The sequence below is a fragment of the Ranitomeya imitator genome, chromosome 6, assembly GCF_032444005.1.
Source record: "Ranitomeya imitator isolate aRanImi1 chromosome 6, aRanImi1.pri, whole genome shotgun sequence".
Lineage (NCBI taxonomy): Eukaryota > Metazoa > Chordata > Amphibia > Anura > Dendrobatidae > Ranitomeya > Ranitomeya imitator.
Window position 1 is genome coordinate 18,538,145 of NC_091287.1, and position 20,153 is coordinate 18,558,297.

At 48.2% G+C, this 20,153-nt stretch overlaps 1 protein-coding gene across 2 annotated transcripts in view; it reads left to right on the forward strand.

Annotated features, from left to right (window-relative positions):
• Positions 1–18,311, forward strand: part of CCDC13 (coiled-coil domain containing 13) — a 27,898-nt gene extending 9,587 nt beyond the window's left edge. Inside the window, exons 6-15 of one of the 2 annotated variants that reach the window (XM_069729259.1) lie at positions 86–202; positions 902–1,006; positions 3,278–3,442; positions 3,530–3,706; positions 4,041–4,247; positions 6,852–6,979; positions 9,019–9,102; positions 9,587–9,858; positions 10,123–10,225; positions 17,101–18,311. In XM_069729259.1, coding sequence (XP_069585360.1) covers positions 86–202; positions 902–1,006; positions 3,278–3,442; positions 3,530–3,706; positions 4,041–4,247; positions 6,852–6,979; positions 9,019–9,102; positions 9,587–9,858; positions 10,123–10,225; positions 17,101–17,260 — 1,518 coding nt within the window. In that variant the 3' untranslated portion in view covers positions 17,261–18,311. The remainder of the gene's footprint in view (positions 1–85; positions 203–901; positions 1,007–3,277; positions 3,443–3,529; positions 3,707–4,040; positions 4,248–6,851; positions 6,980–9,018; positions 9,103–9,586; positions 9,859–10,122; positions 10,226–17,100) is intronic. The other variant, XM_069729260.1, reaches the window with a different exon arrangement.
• Positions 18,312–20,153: the final 1,842 nt, after the last annotated feature.

Consider the following 20,153-nt stretch of genomic DNA (forward strand, 5'->3'; position numbering starts at 1 on the left):
GAGCTCTGACTATTGTGAAGCAGAATGGAGAAAGGGAAGGATCTTTGGTCCTTTACTTTTTAATGTACCTTTTATATGTCTGCAGCAGGACAGCTCTGAGCTGAAGGCTGTGCAAGAGAAGCTGGCGGCGGCCAACCTGAAACTGTCCGAATATCGTAACCAAATCCAGACCACAAGGCAGGAGCTGAAGATGGCGCACAAGGTACATGTGATGTAACTTAAAGGGAACCTGTCACCAGGAATAACGCTGTTCACCAGCACATATGGGGTTAGTCTGCAGGGTAACAGCGTTCTGATGCTGTCCAGCAGCCGAGTGCAGCGGGGATCAGCCATCAGTCAGGGTCGGGGGCGCATTTTCAGCGGCAGAGCGGTGACTGAACCAGCCCGCCCACGCCTCCATGACTGAAAACCGAATGCTGGCGGGGAAAATTAAGGTAACTTTATCCCCGCTGGATTCGGCTACGTGCAGGCACCGGGCAGCATCATAACGCTATTAACCTGCAGATTAACCCCTTATCTGCAGCATGTTTCTGGTGACAGGTTCCCGTAAAAGGTGCGTTCCTGTAAACTGGACTTATCCACAGAGTAGCTGATAACTGTCTGATCACTGGGGGTCTTGATCTGAAGAATGGAGGTCCGTGAGGTGTCAGTGGAGTGGCGGATGTGCATGCTAAGTGTAAAGGACTGATAGATGGCGCTCCCCGATCTGCATCATGTGCAACCGCTGCTGCCTTGAAACTGGGGACTTGTGACCAGTGAGGGGCTCAGCAGTCGGACCCCCAGCGGACAGATACTTATCACCTGTTCTAATGCTGAGTAATATGTTGTCATCCTTGGAACACCCCTTTAATGTTTGCGCTTCCTAAGAATGAAGGATTCTTATTGTCACATGGACCTACAGGTGTTAGTCAGCGAGGTCGGTGAAGAGGTGACCATTTCTCAGCTGCTTTCCTCAGCGGGCGGCTGGAGGGGGCGAGCACAACAGATACTGGCGTTACAAGGACGGGTGAGTAGAATCAGGGATATGTGCAGATAAGAGGAGGAATCGGTGTGTGAACTGCAACCTAACAACTGCAATGTGTACTGCCAAAAAATGGCTGTAATGTGTATTGCCACCTAATGGCTGTAATGTGTACTGCCACCTAATGGCTGTAATGTGTACCTCCACCTAATGGCTGTAATGTGTACTGCCACTTAATAACAGCAGTGTGTACTTTTACCTAACGGCTGCAGTATGTACCTCCGCCTAATGGCTGTAGTGGGTATTACTACCTACTGGCTGTAATGTGTACCGCCACCTAATGGCTGCAATGTGTACCTCCACCTAATGGCTGCAATGTGTACCACCACCTAATGGCTGCAATGTGTACCTCCACCTAATGGCTGCAATGTGTACCTCCCGCTAATGGCTGCAATGTGTACCACCACCTAATGGCCGCAATGTGTTCCGCCACCTAATGGCTGCAATGTGTACCTCCACCTAATGGCTGCAATGTGTACCTCCCGCTAATGGCTGCAATGTGTACCACCACCTAATGGCTGCAATGTGTACCACCACCTAATGGCTGCAATATGTACCTCCACCTAATGGCTGTAGTGGGTATTGCTATCTACTGGCTGTAATGTGTACTGCCTCTTAATGACTGCAATGTGTACCGCCACCTAATGGCTGCAATGTGTATCGCCACTTAATGGCTGCAATGTGTGCTGCTTCCTAATGGCTGCAATGTGTATCGCCACTTAATGGCTGCAATGTGTGCTGCTTCCTAATAGCTGTAATGTGAACTGCAGCTCTGGCAAGTATTCACTGAAAAGGACATCAACCCCCCAAAAAATCACTGAAAAAAGTCTGATTACCAATATCTGGTTGCAGTATATTGCAATTATACTGGTATTGTGACCAGGTATTGGGAATAGGCACTATGGAGACACGGGGGAGGGGGGGGGGTCAGCGGGTGCCCTGGTCCGCTAGTCGAAACAGTGTGGACCAGGGATCATCCCGCCGAACACCCGCTCTCCTTTCCTTTTACCGTAGGCATAATACTAGTCAGACAGCACAGGGTGAGGGTAAAACGATGTGACAATACTTTATTGTACCATAAAACAGGCAGATAACACATAGAACAGTCCCGGCACAATACCCAATATGGTGCACATTACAGTCTCACCCCTCCACTGACTCGCCGGTAGAAGAGCAGCTGTGACTTCAGATCTTCCAGAGCCAACTACCTCCATGTATGGCAAGTACAGAGAGGAGGTAGCGAGAAGATGAGGAAGCTGACAGTCCATTCAGGAGCATGGCCAGGTGACTGGAGGGTGGGTCCCAATCCTGGCTTTCTCCAAACGTATCCATGGACCGGTGGGTCTAAATCCAAACTACCCTAAATGTATCCATGGGTTCAGTGATGATTAATGGAGCAGATCTGTATTCTTTCAATCGGGGCCGTGGTCCCCTAAGCTGGCATCCTGTAGAATAACAAATGTGTCACTCGTGATGGAGCAATGATGTCTTGCGCGCTGTCCTGTAGAGTCTGGTTCTTTGGATCTCTGGATGTAGATCTGTATGGTTGCAGAGGGGCATATCCTCTTTTTTATCCTTCAAGCAAGCATCTAGAAGTCAAGAGAAAGATGTAATAAGGTTGACTAGCATTGGTTGATTATTTATAGTTTATCCTTCAATGTTTGCAAGTCAACAAACTGGTTGGCCTGGACAATGTGTAATCAACATATCAGCAAACATCCTTGTTCAATTAACCGGCTTCTCTGTCATCAAGGATAACAGCACAATACTGTATGTTACAAAAAAGTCAATATTACAGGCTTATACGAACAAAAGCCTTTGTTTTCTTGACCAAAAAGAAAGAAACTCATGCATTCAAAAGTTAACAAATAGATATTGGTTTATTCCTCCTGGCTGACTGAAAATAGCCGTCTGGTTAATTAAGATAAAATGCTGTGTTGTCACAAGCATTTTTCACTGTGTTTCTTTATTCTTTTTTGAGCTCTTGCTTCTAAGGGATTAAAACAAGTGATAGCCTATTAATAGGATAGGTATACTCGTTACAAAATGGGGCGGTAGGTCGGACGCCTGGCCACCATTTTATTCATTCTCTAGGTGAACAGTGTTCTGCAGCCCCCATAAAGAATGAGTGGAGCTGTGAGAAGGGGGAGATGTTACCAGTCAGGTCTTCAAGGAGCAAAAGTGATGAGTGCTCCATGAAGATCTAGAGCGTTTCCTTTCTCCCTTTATGTGACCTCCATTCTTGTTCTCCCCGAGGTTCGGGAGCTGGAGACTCAGCTGGGGCAGGCGAGGAGTCCGGTCTCTGAGCTCAGCCTAGAAGAGGAGATGTTGGGCATTTCTGTACCCAAGAGATTCGCTGCTCAGGAGAAGAACCTAATCAGGATCCGCAACCTGGAGAAAGAAAGGAAGGAAACCTTGGAGGTGAGTGATCCGCCAGCGTGGCACAATATGGCAGCACATTACATTGTCTCTGCAGCACGGAGACTCCATTCTTGTGTCTGATCCTAGCGGCTGACCGGAGAACACGACGCTCTGAAGAAAGAACACGAGGAACTGAAAAAGAAGCTTGATGGCTCCAAAGCCAGGAACAAGTCCTTGTGTAATGAGCTGAAGACCCTGAAGATGCAGGCGGCGACGCTGCTGGAGAAGGGGAAGCACGACGACGAGCTGATCGACGCTTTACTGGTAACGCCCCAGTCATTACTCGGCACAACATGGCTGACACTGGCTGACGACAGCGAGTCAGATTTTCCCTGGTGGTCTAAAGCCAAAAGAGGGGCCTCAGATATTTTATTCCTTGGTGGTAATGTTTTTTTACCTGATGGTCTAGGGTAGCAGAAGTCATTAATACCTGGTGGTTTAAGGAGAGAGGGTGCTTCAGATTGAATTACCTGGTGGTCTTCATAAACGACTCCACACTCTCAGACACTGAGACTTTTCACCACATACCCACCATGGAGAACATCTTAGGCCTGTAATGCCGTGCCTCACACAGGTAGTAACCAGCATCTCCTTCCAGGACCAGCAGAAGAACATGCAGGAGATCTTACGTCGTCTCAGTCAGCAGGACGAAAAGCACAAAGACTCCCAGCAGACCCTGAACCTGCAGCTCAACAGCGAGAGCCAAAAGCAGAACGCTCTGGTCGCCCAACTGAAGGGGATGGTGGCCGAGAGAGAGGCGAAGGTGAAGGACCTGGAAAAGGAGGTGCAGCAGCTGACCCTGAAGGTGAGACGTCCGGCTAATTATAGTATGTGCCCCCCACACACATCCATCTCCTAGAGCTGAGCTGACCTCCCATCCATATTCTTAGATGTCAATATGGAGTCGCTCCTCTGCAGATATAGCGGCTCCTGCTCTGATAACAGCCCAGAGCATCATCCTCCTCCACCGCAGCGGGCACAATGCAGTCAGGGGGCAACGTCCTCCTGCAATCACCAAACCCAGACCCCTCCATCAGACGCAGATAGAGAAGTGCGATCCGTCACTGCACAGGACACGTCTCCTCCAGAGTCCAGCGGTGGCGGCTTTACACCACTCCATCCGACGCTCGGCATTGTGCTTGGTGATGTACGGCTGCATGCAGCTGCTCGGCCATGAAGCTCCCGGCGGGGGCGCAGTGTTTGTGCTGATAATAGAGGAGGTCTGGACTCTTTTCTGCCCTCCGTACTTGGCCCCCCGCTCTGTAACATTATGGGGTCTCCACTTTGTGGCTGAGTTGCTGCGGCTCCTTCCAGTTATCAATAATATCACTCACAGGTGATGGGGAAGATTTAGGAGGAAGAAATGTCATGGACGGACTTGTTACCCCGGAGGCTCCTATTACAGGACCTGTCACATGGTAGTAAAGGCAGACGGGAGGGAGCCGGAGGTTATACACTGGGGGTCGGGATGTGCGGCACACTACTTTTCTCCACATAATGTGTTTGTACACTTGTTTATATACAGGCGCTTCTCACAAAATTAGAATATTATCAAAAAGTGAATTTATTTCAGTTCTTCAATGCAAACAGTGAATCTCCTACATTCTATAGCATCATTACACACAGAGTGATCTATTTCACGGGTTTATTTCTGTTAATGTCGATGATTATGGCTTACAGCCAATGAAAACCCAAAAGTCACTATCTCAGTAAATTAGAATACTTTATAACACCGGCTTGAAAAAATGATTTTAAAATCCAAAATGTTGTCCTACTGAAACATTTTTTGTTTCCTAAAAATTTAGGGAGAAAACGGGGGTGCGTCTTATAGTCAGAATGTCCAGGGTGGGCCATTTATATGGAAACACCTAAATAAAATGGGAATGGTTGGTGATATCAACTTCCTGTTTGTGGCACATTAGTATATGGGAGGGGGAAACTTTTCAAGATGGGTGGTGACCATGGCGGCCATTTTGAATTTGGCCTTTTTGGATCCAACTTTATTTCCAATGGGAAGAAGGTCATGTGACACATCAAACTTATTGAGAATTTCACAAGAAAAATAATGGTGTGCTTGGTTTTAACGTAACTTTATTCTTTCATGAGTTATTTACAAGTTTATGACCACTTATAAAATGTGTACAAAGTGCTGCCCATTGTGTTGGGTTGTCAATGCAACTCTCTTCTCCCACTCTTGACACACTGATATCAACACCGCAGAAGAAATGCTAGCGCAGGCTTCCAGTATCCGTTGTATACATCTCGTATCTTCACAGCATAGACAATTGCCTTCAGATGACCCCAAAGATAAAAGTCTAAGGAGGTCAGATCGGAGACCTTGGTGGGCATTCAACTGGCCAACGACGACCAATCCACTTTCCAGGAAACTGTTCATGTAGGAATGTTCGGACCGGACGCCCATAATGTGGTGGTCACCATCTTGCTGGAAAAACTCAGGGAACGTGCCATCTTCAGTGCATAAAGAGGGCAACACATCATCATGATGGTCGTCATGGGCCAGTTGAATGGCCACCAAGGTCTCCTGATCTGACCCCCTTAGACTTATATTTTTTTATTTAGTTTGAAGTACCAATACCCGGTGTGAAAACAACAGTATCACTGGGCTTGATTGGCAGCAAACTCGCCTGACCTTAACCCCATAGAGAATCTATGGAGTATTGTCAAGAGGAAGATGAGCGACACCAGACCCCACAATGCAGATGAGCTGAAGGCTGCTATCAAAGCAACCTGGGCTTCCATAACCCCCCAGCAGTGCCACAGGCTGATCGCCTCCATGCCACACCACATTGGTGCAGGAATTGATGCAAAAGGAGCCGCGACCAAGTATTGAGTGCATTTACTGAACATACATGTCAGTAGGACAACATTTCGGATTTTAAAATAATTTTTCAAGCCGGTGTTATAAAGTATTCTAATTTACTGAGATAATGACTTTTGGGTTTTCATTGGCTGTAAGCAATAATCATCAACATTAACAGAAATAAACACAATAGATCACTCTGTGTAATGACTCTATTTACATTGCCTTGTGAAAGTATTCGGCCCCCTGGAACTTTCCAACCTTTTCCCACATATCATGCTTCAAACATAAAGATACCAAATGTAAATTTTTGGTGAAGAATCAACAACAAGTGGAACACAATTGTGAAGTTGAATGAAATTTATTGGTTATTTTAAATTTTTGTGGAAATTCACAAAAACTGAAAAGTGGGGCGTGCAATATTATTGAAAAGTTCCATTGATCCGAATACTTTCGCAAGGCACTGTAATATATGAGTTTCACTTTTTATATTGAAGAACTGAAATAAATTAACTTATTGATGATATTTTAATTTTGTGACAAGCACCTGTGTATATCTATAAATAATGTCAGGTTTTCCATTTACAGAGCCCCAGTGACAAGCAAGTGAGAAGTAAAAGCGCTGAGACCATAAAGGCGGCAGAGGGGATGAGACGTGGGAGCGGCGGCCCGGTGCGGTCACCATCAGACAGCGAGGACTCCCTCGGCTCAGCCAGGTAACATACAACACCCGGGTGGGGCCGGCCTCACACTACCGTGTTTTACGGATGTAAGAGAGGCGCTGAAAATACGGATTGCATACGGTACAATGCTTCTCTATGCCCCAGCTCCTATCAGCCGTATTTTACTGATCCGTATTATACGGTCTTCTACGGCTGTAGAAAATTGCAGCATGCTGCGTTTGTCAGCGTATTGCGCAAAAAACGCCAATGAAAGTCTATGGGGGCGAGAAAAATACGGATTACACACGGACCAGCAGTGTGACTTGCGAGAAATACGCAGCGGTGTTAGAGAGAAAAGCCGGCAATTCAGTGCGGTGTACAGTAAAATCACACTTGACGCCTCTCCATTATTAATTAGGCTTAATGTCACCTTACAATAGCAAGGTGACATTAACCCTTCATTACCCCATATCCCACCGCTACACGGGAATGGGAAGAGAGTGGCCAAGTGCCAGAATAGGCGCATCTTACAGATGTGCCTTTTCTGGGGTGGCTGGGGGCAGATGTTTTTAGCCAGGGGGGGGCCAATAACCGTGGACCCTCTCCAGGCTATTAATATCTGCCCTCAGTCACTGGCTGTACTACTCTGGCGGAGAAAATTGCGCGGGAGCCCACGCCAATTTTTTCCGCCATTTAACCCGCTAAATTTAATAGCTAGAGCGCCCAAATTTTGCACATACACACTACTAACATTAGTAGTGTGGAATATGCAAAAAAATGGGGATATGAGATGGTTTACTGTATGTAACGAGGTCTCATATCATGTCGGGTTTAGGAAGGAGATAGCAAAAGCCGGTAATTGAATTAGCGGCTTTCTGCTATATCGCACTGAAGTAAATATTAATATATATATATATATATATATATATATATATATATATATATATATATATATATATATATGTGTGTCTCAATGACATATATATATATATGTTTTTATTATTTTTTGAGCACATGGATCCCTTGTATGTCCGTATGTCGGTTTTGCAAGCCTGCGAGAAAATCTCGCAGTACGGATGCCATACGGATTACATACGGAGGATGCCATGCGCAAAATACGCTGACACACCCTGCCTACGGAGGAGATACGGACCACTATTTTGGGGACTTTTCTGCGTATTATGGCCGTAAATTACAGACCGTATTTTTATACGCTGAGTGTGACGCCGGCCTGATAGTGATCGTTATCAGGGTCAGGGACTTTTCTATGATATGGATTACGCAGATCTGTGATCGATCGATTCCATCCCGAGTCTCTATCATTGGGATAGAGGAGAACCTCCCAATCGTTAAGGCTCTGACAGTTGGGGCCCCCACTGATCCTGAGAATCAAGCATGAATGAAGCGGTGGTGGATCATGCTCACTGCCGCTCCCATTCATTATCATGGGATGGACCCGTAGAAGCGCTCTTGTGCAGCGCGAAACGGCCGTCGTCTCGTCTGCCGCACTCTCCCTGGCTAATTTCCTTTCCCCCGTGCCGTGAAGATGTTTCACTTGTTGTTGGAATAAACACTTTGAACTGCAGTCGGTGAGTGCATTTGCAATCCTTTCTTACTATGTTGGATTATCATGGGAGAGCTCAGGCCTCCATCAGTCGGGAATGTATGTACTCTCTACAGGATCGGTGACAACCCCTGGGATCTGCTCCACCTTCTGGGGTTTATGCCTCTGATGGCAGCCACCTCTGGGGCAGGGACCCCCATCCTGCAGGAAGATCTCTGCTGGACATCACCTCCAGACTGCCTGAACCTGGAAGTAATGGAGGGAGCAGAACGTCCTGTCCTTGTGCCCCGCTGTACGGAGTCGCGCTAGCACTGAGCCACCTTGTGCCCACAGCAGTGTATCATGTCGCCGTCCAGTCGTTCCATCTATGCACTGCTGTCATGGTCGCAGCGTGACTCCGGCCTCGATGATGAGGATGGTCGGTGCTGCTGCCGTTACTGCGCCTCAGTCCCCTGCACTCAGTAATGTGAGCGAGAAGTGAACATGCGCCGCATACGTGACGTTAGTTATGTCTCCTTATTCCATGCAGGACGGTATCAAAACTGGGACATGAACTAATAGAGACAGCGACGGCCTCCTCCGCGGTTCTACGCTCCGGACCCGCACCTCACAGGTAGACGGAGTCATTATTGTATCACACCCAGAGTAAGCGCCTTGCTAGTGCACCCATGACGACATGCCAGATATTACTAGTGCACCCATGACGACATGCCAAGTATTACTAGTGCGTGTGACAATGTGCCAAGCATTACTAGTACACATGATGACTTTGCAGGCATTACTAGTACACATGAGGGCATTACTAGTGCACATGACATATATGCACTAGTAATGTCTGACATGTCATCATGTACACTAGCAATGCCTGGAATGTCATCACAGGGACTAGTAATTTCATAATGTGTGCTAGTAATGCCTGACATTGCAGGCATTACTAGTGCATATGATATGTCAGGCATGACTAGTACACATGATGACACATCAGGCATTACTAGTGCACATTATATGTCAGGCATGACTAGTGCACATGATGACATTGCAGGCATTACTAGTTGACGTGATGACGTGTCATGCAGTAATTGTGTTGTCTCTCTCAGTGACAGCTCGGAGCTGCGGGTTTGGCGGGCACAGGCGGCAGAATTCAGAGCGCTGTGCCAGGCCGCTGAGGTGGAGAGGGACCGCCTGGTGGAGTTTGTGTCCGTCCTGCAGCGGAGGGTGGAGGAAAGTAACATGAAGGTCCTGGAGGCAGAGAAGAGGCTTCAGGAGGAGAGGAAACGCTGCGTCCTGCTGGAACAGCAGCTGGAGAAGATGAAGATGGAGGCAGGCAGGAACGGAAGTACGCAAAAGCCGTCTGCTCGCGGCAAGGCCGGTACGTACCCAAAATCTGTGCGGAAAAAAGCCAGGAAAGTACGGGAATTTCAGGGGGCTGTTGTGTAACCAACTATTATATATGTGGTGTGAACTCACCCAGGGTTAATATGGGCGTCATAAATCCTAATTCACAGGATGTACTCCAATCACGCATGTATTCCTGGCGCCCCCTGCTGGTTCAGTGCTCCCCTGGCTCCATAGACATACACAGCGAGCCAAGCGTGGAGCGTTCACCCACTGAATCCGTCTCTTCTCTCCGCAGCTCCGTCTCTCAACAACTCCAGACACTTCCTGAATTTCAGTGAAATGAGCGAGCTGTCGTCCAACGTCCCCCTGGAGACACAGATGGAGGAGCTCCGCACACAGTAAGGCCGCCCTCCGCACACAGTGAGGCAACCTCTGCACACAGTGAGGCCACCCTGTCATGATCCCAATGGCAGGGGATCACAAAAATGACAAGCACAGATACAAACAAGCTCTAGGGCGATGGAACCTGAGCTGACCGCGACCCTGAACCTAACACACAAATAAAAGTAGCCGGGGAACGTGCCTACGATGATCCTAGACGTCTCGCTCCAGCCGAAGATCTAACTTCCCCTATCAGAAGAAACACAGACCTCTCTTGCCTCAAGAGAAATACCCCACAGCAAATAGCAGCCCCCCACATATAATGACGGTGAAATGAGAGGAAAGCACATACGTAGTATGAAAACAGTTTCAGCAAAATGAGGCCCGCTAAATCTAGATAGCAGAGGATACAAAAGTGAACTGCGCGGTCAGCGAAAAACCCTTCAAAAAACCATCCTGAAATTACTTGAACTCATGTGCCAACTCATGGTACATGAAAAGCAATTTCAGCCCACTAGAGCAACCAGCAGCAGAGAATCACATATCTGCAGGCTGGACTAAAAACCAAATTAAGCAAAACACAAAACAGGAAAATCCAAACTTAGCTTGTCCAGAAGGTTCTAGGAGCAGGGAGCAGAGGTAACAAGACACACTGGATACATTGATAACCGGCGAGGAAATGCCAGCAAAGCCAGGTTAAATAGGAAACTCCCATATGCTGATGGAACAGGTGGAACCCAGAAACCCAGAAAAGACAAGTCACCCAGTACCATCAGTAACCACCAGAGGGAGCCCAAAAACAGAACTCACAACAGTACCGCCCCCTTGAGGAGGGGTCACCGAACCCTCACGAGAACCACCAGGGCGACCAGGATGAGCCCTATGAAAAGCGCAAACCAAATCATCAGCATGAACATCCGAGGCAACCACCCAAGAATTATCCTCCTGACCATAACCCTTCCACTTGACCAAATACTGGAGTTTCCGTCTGGAAACACGAGAATCCAAGATCTTCTCCACAACATATTCCAATTCTCCCTCCACCAGCACTGGAGTAGGAGGCTCAAGCGAAGGAACAACAGGTACCTCATACTTCCGCAACAACGACCGATGGAACACATTATGAATAGCAAACGATGCCGGGAGATCCAAACGAAACGACACAGGGTTAAGAATTTCCAAGATCCTATAGGGACCGATGAACCGAGGCTTGAACTTAGGAGAAGAGACCTTCATAGGAACAAAACGAGAAGACAACCACACCAAGTCACCAACAAGAAGTCGAGGACCCACGCGGCGACGGCGATTAGCAAACTGCTGAGCCTTCTCCTGGGACAACTTCAAATTGTCCACCACATGACTCCAAATCCGATGCAACCTATCCACCACCATGTCCACTCCAGGACAATCAGAAGGTTCCACCTGACCAGAGGAAAAACGAGGATGAAACCCCGAATTACAAAAGAAAGGAGAAACCAAGGTAGCAGAACTAGCCCGATTATTAAGGGCAAACTCGGCCAGCGGCAAAAAGGTAACCCAGTCATCCTGATCAGCAGAAACAAAACACCTTAAATAAGTTTCCAAGGTCTGATTAGTTCGTTCAGTCTGGCCATTCGTCTGAGGATGGAATGCAGACGAAAAGGACAAATCAATGCCCATCTTAGCACAGAACGTCCGCCAAAATCTAGACACAAACTGGGATCCCCTGTCAGAAGCGATGTTCTCAGGAATCCCATGCAAACGAACCACATTCTGAAAAAACAGAGGGACCAACTCGGAGGAGGAAGGCAACTTAGGCAAGGGTACCAGATGAACCATTTTAGAAAAGCGATCACACACAACCCAGATGACGGACATTTTTTGAGAGACAGGGAGATCCGAAATAAAGTCCATGGAAATGTGCGTCCAAGGCCTCTTCGGGATAGGCAAAGGTGACAACAATCCACTGGCCCGAGAACAGCAAGGCTTAGCCCGAGCGCAAACCTCACAAGACTGCACAAAAGAACGCACATCCCTCGACAAGGAAGGCCACCAAAAAGACCTGGCCACCAAGTCTCTAGTACCAAATATTCCAGGATGACCTGCCAACGCAGAAGAATGGACCTCGGAGATGACTCTACTGGTCCAATTATCCGGAACAAACAGTCTCTCAGGCGGACAACGATCAGGTTTACCCGCCTGAAACTCCTGCAAAGCACGTCGCAAGTCTGGGGAGACAGCAGACAAAATCACCCCATCCCTAAGGATACCAGAGGGCTCAGAATTTCCAAGGGAGTCAGGCACAAAACTCCTAGAAAGAGCATCCGCCTTCACATTCTTTGAACCTGGCAGGTATGAAACCACAAAATTGAAACGAGAGAAAAACAGTGACCAACGAGCCTGTCTAGGATTCAGACGCCTGGCAGACTCAAGGTAAATCAAATTTTTGTGATCAGTCAAGACCACCACACGATGTCTAGCACCCTCTAGCCAATGACGCCACTCCTCAAATGCCCACTTCATGGCCAAAAGTTCCCGATTACCAACATCATAATTCCGCTCAGCCGGCGAAAACTTTCTAGAAAAAAACGCGCATGGCTTCATCACTGAGCCACCGGAGCTTCTCTGTGACAAAACCGCCCCCGCTCCAATCTCGGAAGCATCAACCTCAACCTGAAAAGGGAGCGAAACATCTGGCTGACGCAACACAGGAGCAGAAGAAAACCGGCGCTTAAGTTCCTGAAAGGCCTCCACAGCCGCAGGAGACCAATCAGCAACATCAGCACCCTTCTTAGTCAAATCCGTCAAAGGCTTAACAACACTAGAAAAATTAGTTATAAAACGACGATAGAAATTAGCAAAGCCCAAGAACTTCTGTAGACTCTTAAGAGATGTAGGCTGCGTCCAGTCACAAATAGCCTGAACCTTGACGGGATCCATCTCAATAGTAGAAGGGGAAAAAATATACCCCAAGAAAGAAATCTTCTGGACTCCAAAGAGACACTTTGAGCCTTTTACAAACAAGGAATTGGCCCGCAGGACCTGAAACACCTTCCTGACCTGCTGAACATGAGACTCCCAGTCATCAGAAAAAACTAAAATATCATCCAAATACACAATCATAAATTTATCCAGATATTCACGGAAAATATCGTGCATAAAGGACTGGAAGACTGAAGGAGCATTAGAAAGTCCAAAAGGCATTACCAAATACTCAAAATGGCCCTCAGGCGTATTAAATGCGGTTTTCCACTCATCACCTTGCTTTATTCGTATAAGATTATACGCACCCCGAAGATCAATCTTAGTGAACCATTTAGCCCCCTTAATGCGAGCAAACAAATCAGTCAACAATGGCAAAGGATACTGATATTTTACGGTAATCTTATTCAAAAGACGATAATCTATACAAGGCCTCAAGGAACCATCTTTTTTGGCCACGAAAAAAAAACCTGCTCCCAAAGGGGACAAAGATGGACGGATATGTCCCTTTTCCAAGGACTCCTTAACATAATCCCGCATAGCAGTATGCTCTGGCACTGACAGATTGAACAAACGACCTTTAGGAAATTTACTGCCTGGAATTAAATTTATAGCACAATCGCAATCCCTGTGAGGAGGAAGCGAACTGAGCTTAGGCTCCTCAAAAACATCCCGATAATCAGACAAAAACACAGGAATCTCAGAAGGAGAAGATGAAGCGATAGAAATCGGAGGTGCATCATCATGAACCCCCTGACAACCCCAGCTTAACACAGACATTGATTTCCAGTCAAGGACTGGATTATGAGTTTGTAACCATGGCAGACCAAGTACTAGAACATCATGCAAATTATACAGTACCAGGAAGCGAATCACCTCCTGATGAACGGGAGTCATACGCATGGTCACTTGTGTCCAGTACTGAGGTTTATTCATAGCTAAAGGTGTAGAGTCAATTCCCTTCAAAGGAATAGGGACTTCCAGAGGCTCAAGACTAAACCCACATCGCTTGGCAAATGACCAATCCATAAGACTCAGGGCAGCGCCTGAATCCACATAGGCATCGACGGAAATGGATGATAATGAACAAATCAGAGTCACAGACAGAATGAACTTAGACTGTAAAGTACTAATGGCAACAGACTTATCAACCTTTTTTGTGCGTTTAGAGCATGCTGATATAACATGAGCTGAATCACCACAATAAAAGCACAACCCTTTTTTCCGCCTATACTTTTGCCGTTCACTTCTGGACTGAATTCTATCACATTGCATTATCTCAGGTGACGGTTCAGACGACACCGCCAAATGATGCACAGGTTTGCGCTCCCGTAAACGCCGATCAATCTGAACAGCCATAGTCAGACTCATTCAGACCAGCAGGCGCAGGGAACCCCACCATAACATCTTTAATGGCCTCAGAAAGGCCATCTCTAAACTTTGCAGCCAGAGCGCACTCATTCCACTGAGTAAGCACCGACGACTTCCGAAATTTTTGACAAATTTCTGCTTCATCTTGCCCCTGAGAGAGGGCCAACAAAGCTTTTTCAGCCTGAATCTCTTGGTTAGGTTCCTCATAGAGCAAACCCAATGCCAGAAAAAACGCATCCGCATTAAGCAACGCAGGGTCCCCTGGTGCCAATGCAAATGCCCAATCCTGAGGGTCACCCCGCAGGAAAGATATAATTATCTTGACTTGCTGAGCAGGGTCTCCAGAGGAGCGAGATTTCAAAGAAAGAAACAACTTGCAATTGTTCCTAAAATTCAGAAAACGAGATCTATCTCCAGAAAAAAACTCTGGGACAGGAATTCTAGGTTCAGACATAGGAGCATGTACAACAAAATCCTGTATATTTTGAACCTTAGCGGCAAGATTATTCAGGCTGGAAGCCAAACTCTGGACGTCCATGATAAACAGCTGAGATCAGAGCCATTCAAAGATTAAGAGGAGGAGGAAGTAGCCAGGCTGCAATAAGGCTAGGCAGCAAACTCTGAGGGAAAGGGGAAAAAAAAAAAAAAAACTTCCTCAGACTACTTATCCTCCTACTTCAGCCAATACAATTAACACTTTGTGGGCCGGTTATACTGTCATGATCCCAATGGCAGGGGATCACAAAAATGACAAGCACAGATACAAACAAGCTCTAGGGCGATGGAACCTGAGCTGACCGCGACCCTGAACCTAACACACAAATAAAAGTAGCCGGGGAACGTGCCTACGATGATCCTAGACGTCTCGCTCCAGCCGAAGATCTAACTTCCCCTATCAGAAGAAACACAGACCTCTCTTGCCTCAAGAGAAATACCCCACAGCAAATAGCAGCCCCCCACATATAATGACGGTGAAATGAGAGGAAAGCACATACGTAGTATGAAAACAGTTTCAGCAAAATGAGGCCCGCTAAAGCTAGATAGCAGAGGATACAAAAGTGAACTGCGCGGTCAGCGAAAAACCCTTAAAAAAACCCATCCTGAAATTACTTGAACTCATGTGCCAACTCATGGTACATGAAAAGCAATTTCAGCCCACTAGAGCAACCAGCAGCAGAGAATCACATATCTGCAGGCTGGACTAAAAACCAAATTAAGCAAAACACAAAACAGGAAAATCCAAACTTAGCTTGTCCAGAAGGTTCTAGGAGCAGGGAGCAGAGGTAACAAGACACACTGGATACATTGATAACCGGCGAGGAAATGCCAGCAAAGCCAGGTTAAATAGGAAACTCCCATATGCTGATGGAACAGGTGGAACCCAGAAACCCAGAAAAGACAAGTCACCCAGTGCCATCAGTAACCACCAGAGGGAGCCCAAAAACAGAACTCACAACACCACCCACCGCACAGTGAGGCCGCCCTCCGCACACACTGAGGCCGCCCTCCGCACACAGTAAGGCAACCTCTGCACACAGTGAGGCCGCCCTCCACACAGAGTAAGGCCGCCCTCCACACAGAGTAAGGCCGCCCTCCGCCCACACTGAGGCCGCCCTCCGCACACACTAAAGTTGCTGTCCGCACACAGTGAGGCCGCCCTCCGCACACAGTGAGGCCGCCTTCCGCACAGTGAGGCCGCCCTCCGCGCACAATGAGGCCGCCCTCCGCGCACAGTGAGGCCGCCCTCCGCCCACAGTGAGGCCGCCCTCCGCACACAGTGAGGCCGCCCTCCGCACAGTGAGGTCGCCCTCCGCGCACAGTGAGGCCGCCCTCCGCCCAGGCGCGCTCTGTGGCATCTCTTCCCGATCTATTTTAATTATGGAGTGTTTTAAAGGGATTGCCTTCTGTGAACAACCCCTTAACCATCGGGAAAACCTCAGCCGAGATTCTGTAGATTTTGCAACTGAAAACCCCGCCATGTAGAGGTCATCTCTGGAGCAGGCGGCATCCAGTGCAGGAGACAAGGCCTAGTACAGGGTGTTTAGTTAAAGGGGTTTAAGCAAAAAGGTGGGAATTTGTGCAGTAAAAAACAAACCACCTCGGCTTTTCAATCCTCTGCTATTCTCTACTTTCTTGCTACAATCGTGTGTGTTCAGGTGGTTATTGCAGCCAATCCCAGGCCTGCATGTGTGGCACGTGACCACCGAGGCCAGTGATTGGCTACAGCAGTCACATGACCACATAGGCTATTGATTGGCTACAGCAGTGAGCAGATTGTTGTCTGTGACCAGAGCAGCGACGCTGCAGCAAGAGGGTGAGAAATGGTGAATAAGGGGGATTTTTTTTTTTTTTATACCCTACTCTCTGCTCTTGGTTTTTCTAAATCCTAGAAAACCCCTTTAAATGCATTGATCTGTAATCCCTTGCCTGCTCCTGGATATCGGCCTTGTGACGGACTCTGTATGACCATGAGCTGTAATAGAGGCAGTGTTAGTTCCCATACACAGCGGTGCCCGCGAGCAGCTCAATAATCGTCCTCTCCGTCACATCTGTATTTCAGGCTCGACATTCAGGTCGATGAAAACGAAGCTCTGAAAACGGCCCTGAGGAGCGCGCTGAAGACCAAGGAGGACGACCTGCGGCTCTGCCAGGACATGATCACCCAGGTGAAGCAGATCTTCCTCCAGGCCCTGCGGCAGCACAAGCACGGCGCCCTCTAGTGGCGCGAGGTCCAGCACTGGTGCCGTTCCGTCAGATGTCCCAGAACCAGTCACAGAAACTTGCCTACGGTATATACTGGGCCGGCCCGTCCTGCAAAGAGCGCGATGTTCTGTCTGCTCCAAACATTTCACAGCCCCAATACTCTGTGCTGGGCTCTTAAAGAGGAACTGCAGCTTTTATAACACAGAGGGTCTCTGCCGATGCCCCCACTTGTGTTTGGAGCACGCCCCAGCTCAGATTCTCCTGGTTTCCAGAAAGTGCCGAGAACATAAGGCCAACCTCACATCTCCAACATCCATGGTGCAAGTACGGACCCCAATGTCCAGACCGGCTGCAGGTGTCGTGCCCCAAATACAGCAGCCTCAGGCCACATTCACCCTCCTCCTGACTCGCCATCCGTTGTGCCTCAATATTGCATCCTTTTTTATAAACTGAAGTTACAAACCTTTTTATCCTTCAACTCTTAATGCTTTAAAAACAAATGGAAGCACGACCGGTCCGTGCATCGTCCAAGAAACAGCAGACGGGTGTGAATGTGGCTGAGCGAATGTGTGCGGAATCGGCCACCGAGTCTGAATTTGCCGTATCAGTTCCATATTTGTGCAGAATTTGTTTGATGATCACTTCCTAACAGATTTGGTCATTTCTACTCCCATTGACATTCATATTTGTTTGGCAAATATTGCAAAAACTATATTCTGATCATAATCAGAACTGAATATTGAAAATTTGCCCAATTCTACTTATAAGCACAGATGGGGCAGGAGCCCCTCACCCTGCCCAGACTCCGGGGGCTCAGGAATATTTACTACTCGCCGTCATCACTGATGTGTAACATGTAGCAGGCAGGACGGACCATTGGGGACCGATTAATTACCAATATCCCCCCGGCACCGCATCCTGTGCCCATGCAGCTGCACATATACGCTGGTCATACCGCGTCCTATCCTCCGCACTGCCGCAGCTTCTGATCACTGCTGTGTTGATGAACATTGATGAGGTCTTCAATTTTTTATTTTATAAAATTGTCAAAATAAAGAACCTTAAACTTGAGATAATAGATGAAGAGTTGTGTCTGGTGCGAAATGCATGGGTTATAATTAAAGGAGAACTGCAGTCAGGATTAAAAATATCCTACTATATAATTGTCTAAGGGTCACTTCCGTCCGTCTTTCTGTCACGGATATTCATTGGTCGCGGCCTCTGTCATGGAATCCAAGTCGATGATTGGTCGTGGCAATGGTCGTGGGCGTTTTGCCACGACCAATCAGCGACGGCCACAGTCCGGCGGCAAAATGGCTGCTCCTTCCTCCTCACAGTAAGTGCCCACTCCGTACTCCCCTCAGCGCTCACACAGGGTTAATGCCAGCGTTACCGGAGCGCGGTGTAACACTCCAGATACGCAGCTGTTAACTCTGTGTGACCAAGTTTTTACTATTGATGCTGCGTATGCAGCATCAATAGTAAAACGATCCAATGTTACAAATAATAATTTAAAAAAAAAAAAAACCTTATTCTCACCCTCCGACGTCGCGTCCTGTCCACCGGCAGGTTCCGGTGCTAAGGGAGAAGGACCTGCCATGACGTCACGGTCACGTCACCGCAACATCATCACAGGTCCTGCGCTCATAGTCATACCAACCCTGGGACCGGAAGCTGCTGCGTGCAGCGTACACAGGAGCCGGGACTAAGGTGAGTATATGTTTATTTTTTATTTTATGTCACTGGCCAATATACTACATGGCTGACCAATATACTACATACTACGTGACTGGGCAATATACTACGTGGACATGCATATTCTAGAATACCCGATGCGTTAGAATCGGGCCATCATCTAGTATATTATATAGTCCATCAATGCCATCCTGGGGCCGAGCTACAGTACCAGACAGCGGCCGCCACCGTAAGTTGATCTTGGAGGTGCCGGTGTCTTGACTGAACAGATATTGACGACCTATTCTATTGTCCATGTTGGCAAGTACACAGCGCTCAGCTAGCGCCATGTAGTGTACAGACCTTCCTGCGAGCACAGGACTGCGGGACAGAGCGGCTTGTTTCTAGCAGACACAGATCAGACCTTCCTGCGAGCACAGGACTGCCGGGACAGAGCGGCTGGTTTCTAGCAGACACAGATCGGACCTTCCTGCGAGCACAGGACTGCCGGGACAGAGCGGCTGGTTTCTAGCAGACACAGATCGGACCTTCCTGCGAGCACAGGACTGCCGGGACAGAGCGGCTGGTTTCTAGCAGACACAGATCGGACCTTCCTGCGAGCACAGGACTGCCGGGACAGAGCGGCTGGTTTCTAGCAGACACAGATCGGACCTTCCTGCGAGCACAGGACTGCCGGGACAGAGCGGCTGGTTTCTAGCAGACACAGATCAGACCTTCCTGCAGGCACAGGACTGCCGGGACAGAGCGGCTTGTTTCTAGCAGACACAGATCGGACCTTCCTGCGAGCACAGGACTGCCGGGACAGAGCGGCTGGTTTCTAGCAGACACAGATCGGACCTTCCTGCGAGCACAGGACTGCCGGGACAGAGCGGCTTGTTTCTAGCAGATACAGATTGGACCTTCCTGCGAGCACAGGACTGCCGGGACAGAGCGGCTTGTTTCTAGCAGATACAGATCAGACCTTCCTGCGAGCACAGGACTGCCGGGACAGAGCGGCTTGTTTCTAGCAGATACAGATCAGACCTTCCTGCGAGCACAGGACTGCCGGGACAGAGCGGCTGGTTTCTAGCAGACACAGATCGGACCTTCCTGCGAGCACAGGACTGCCGGGACAGAGCGGCTTGTTTCTAGCAGACACAGATCGGACCTTCCTGCGAGCACAGGACTGCCGGGACAGAGCGGCTGGTTTCTAGCAGACACAGATCGGACCTTCCT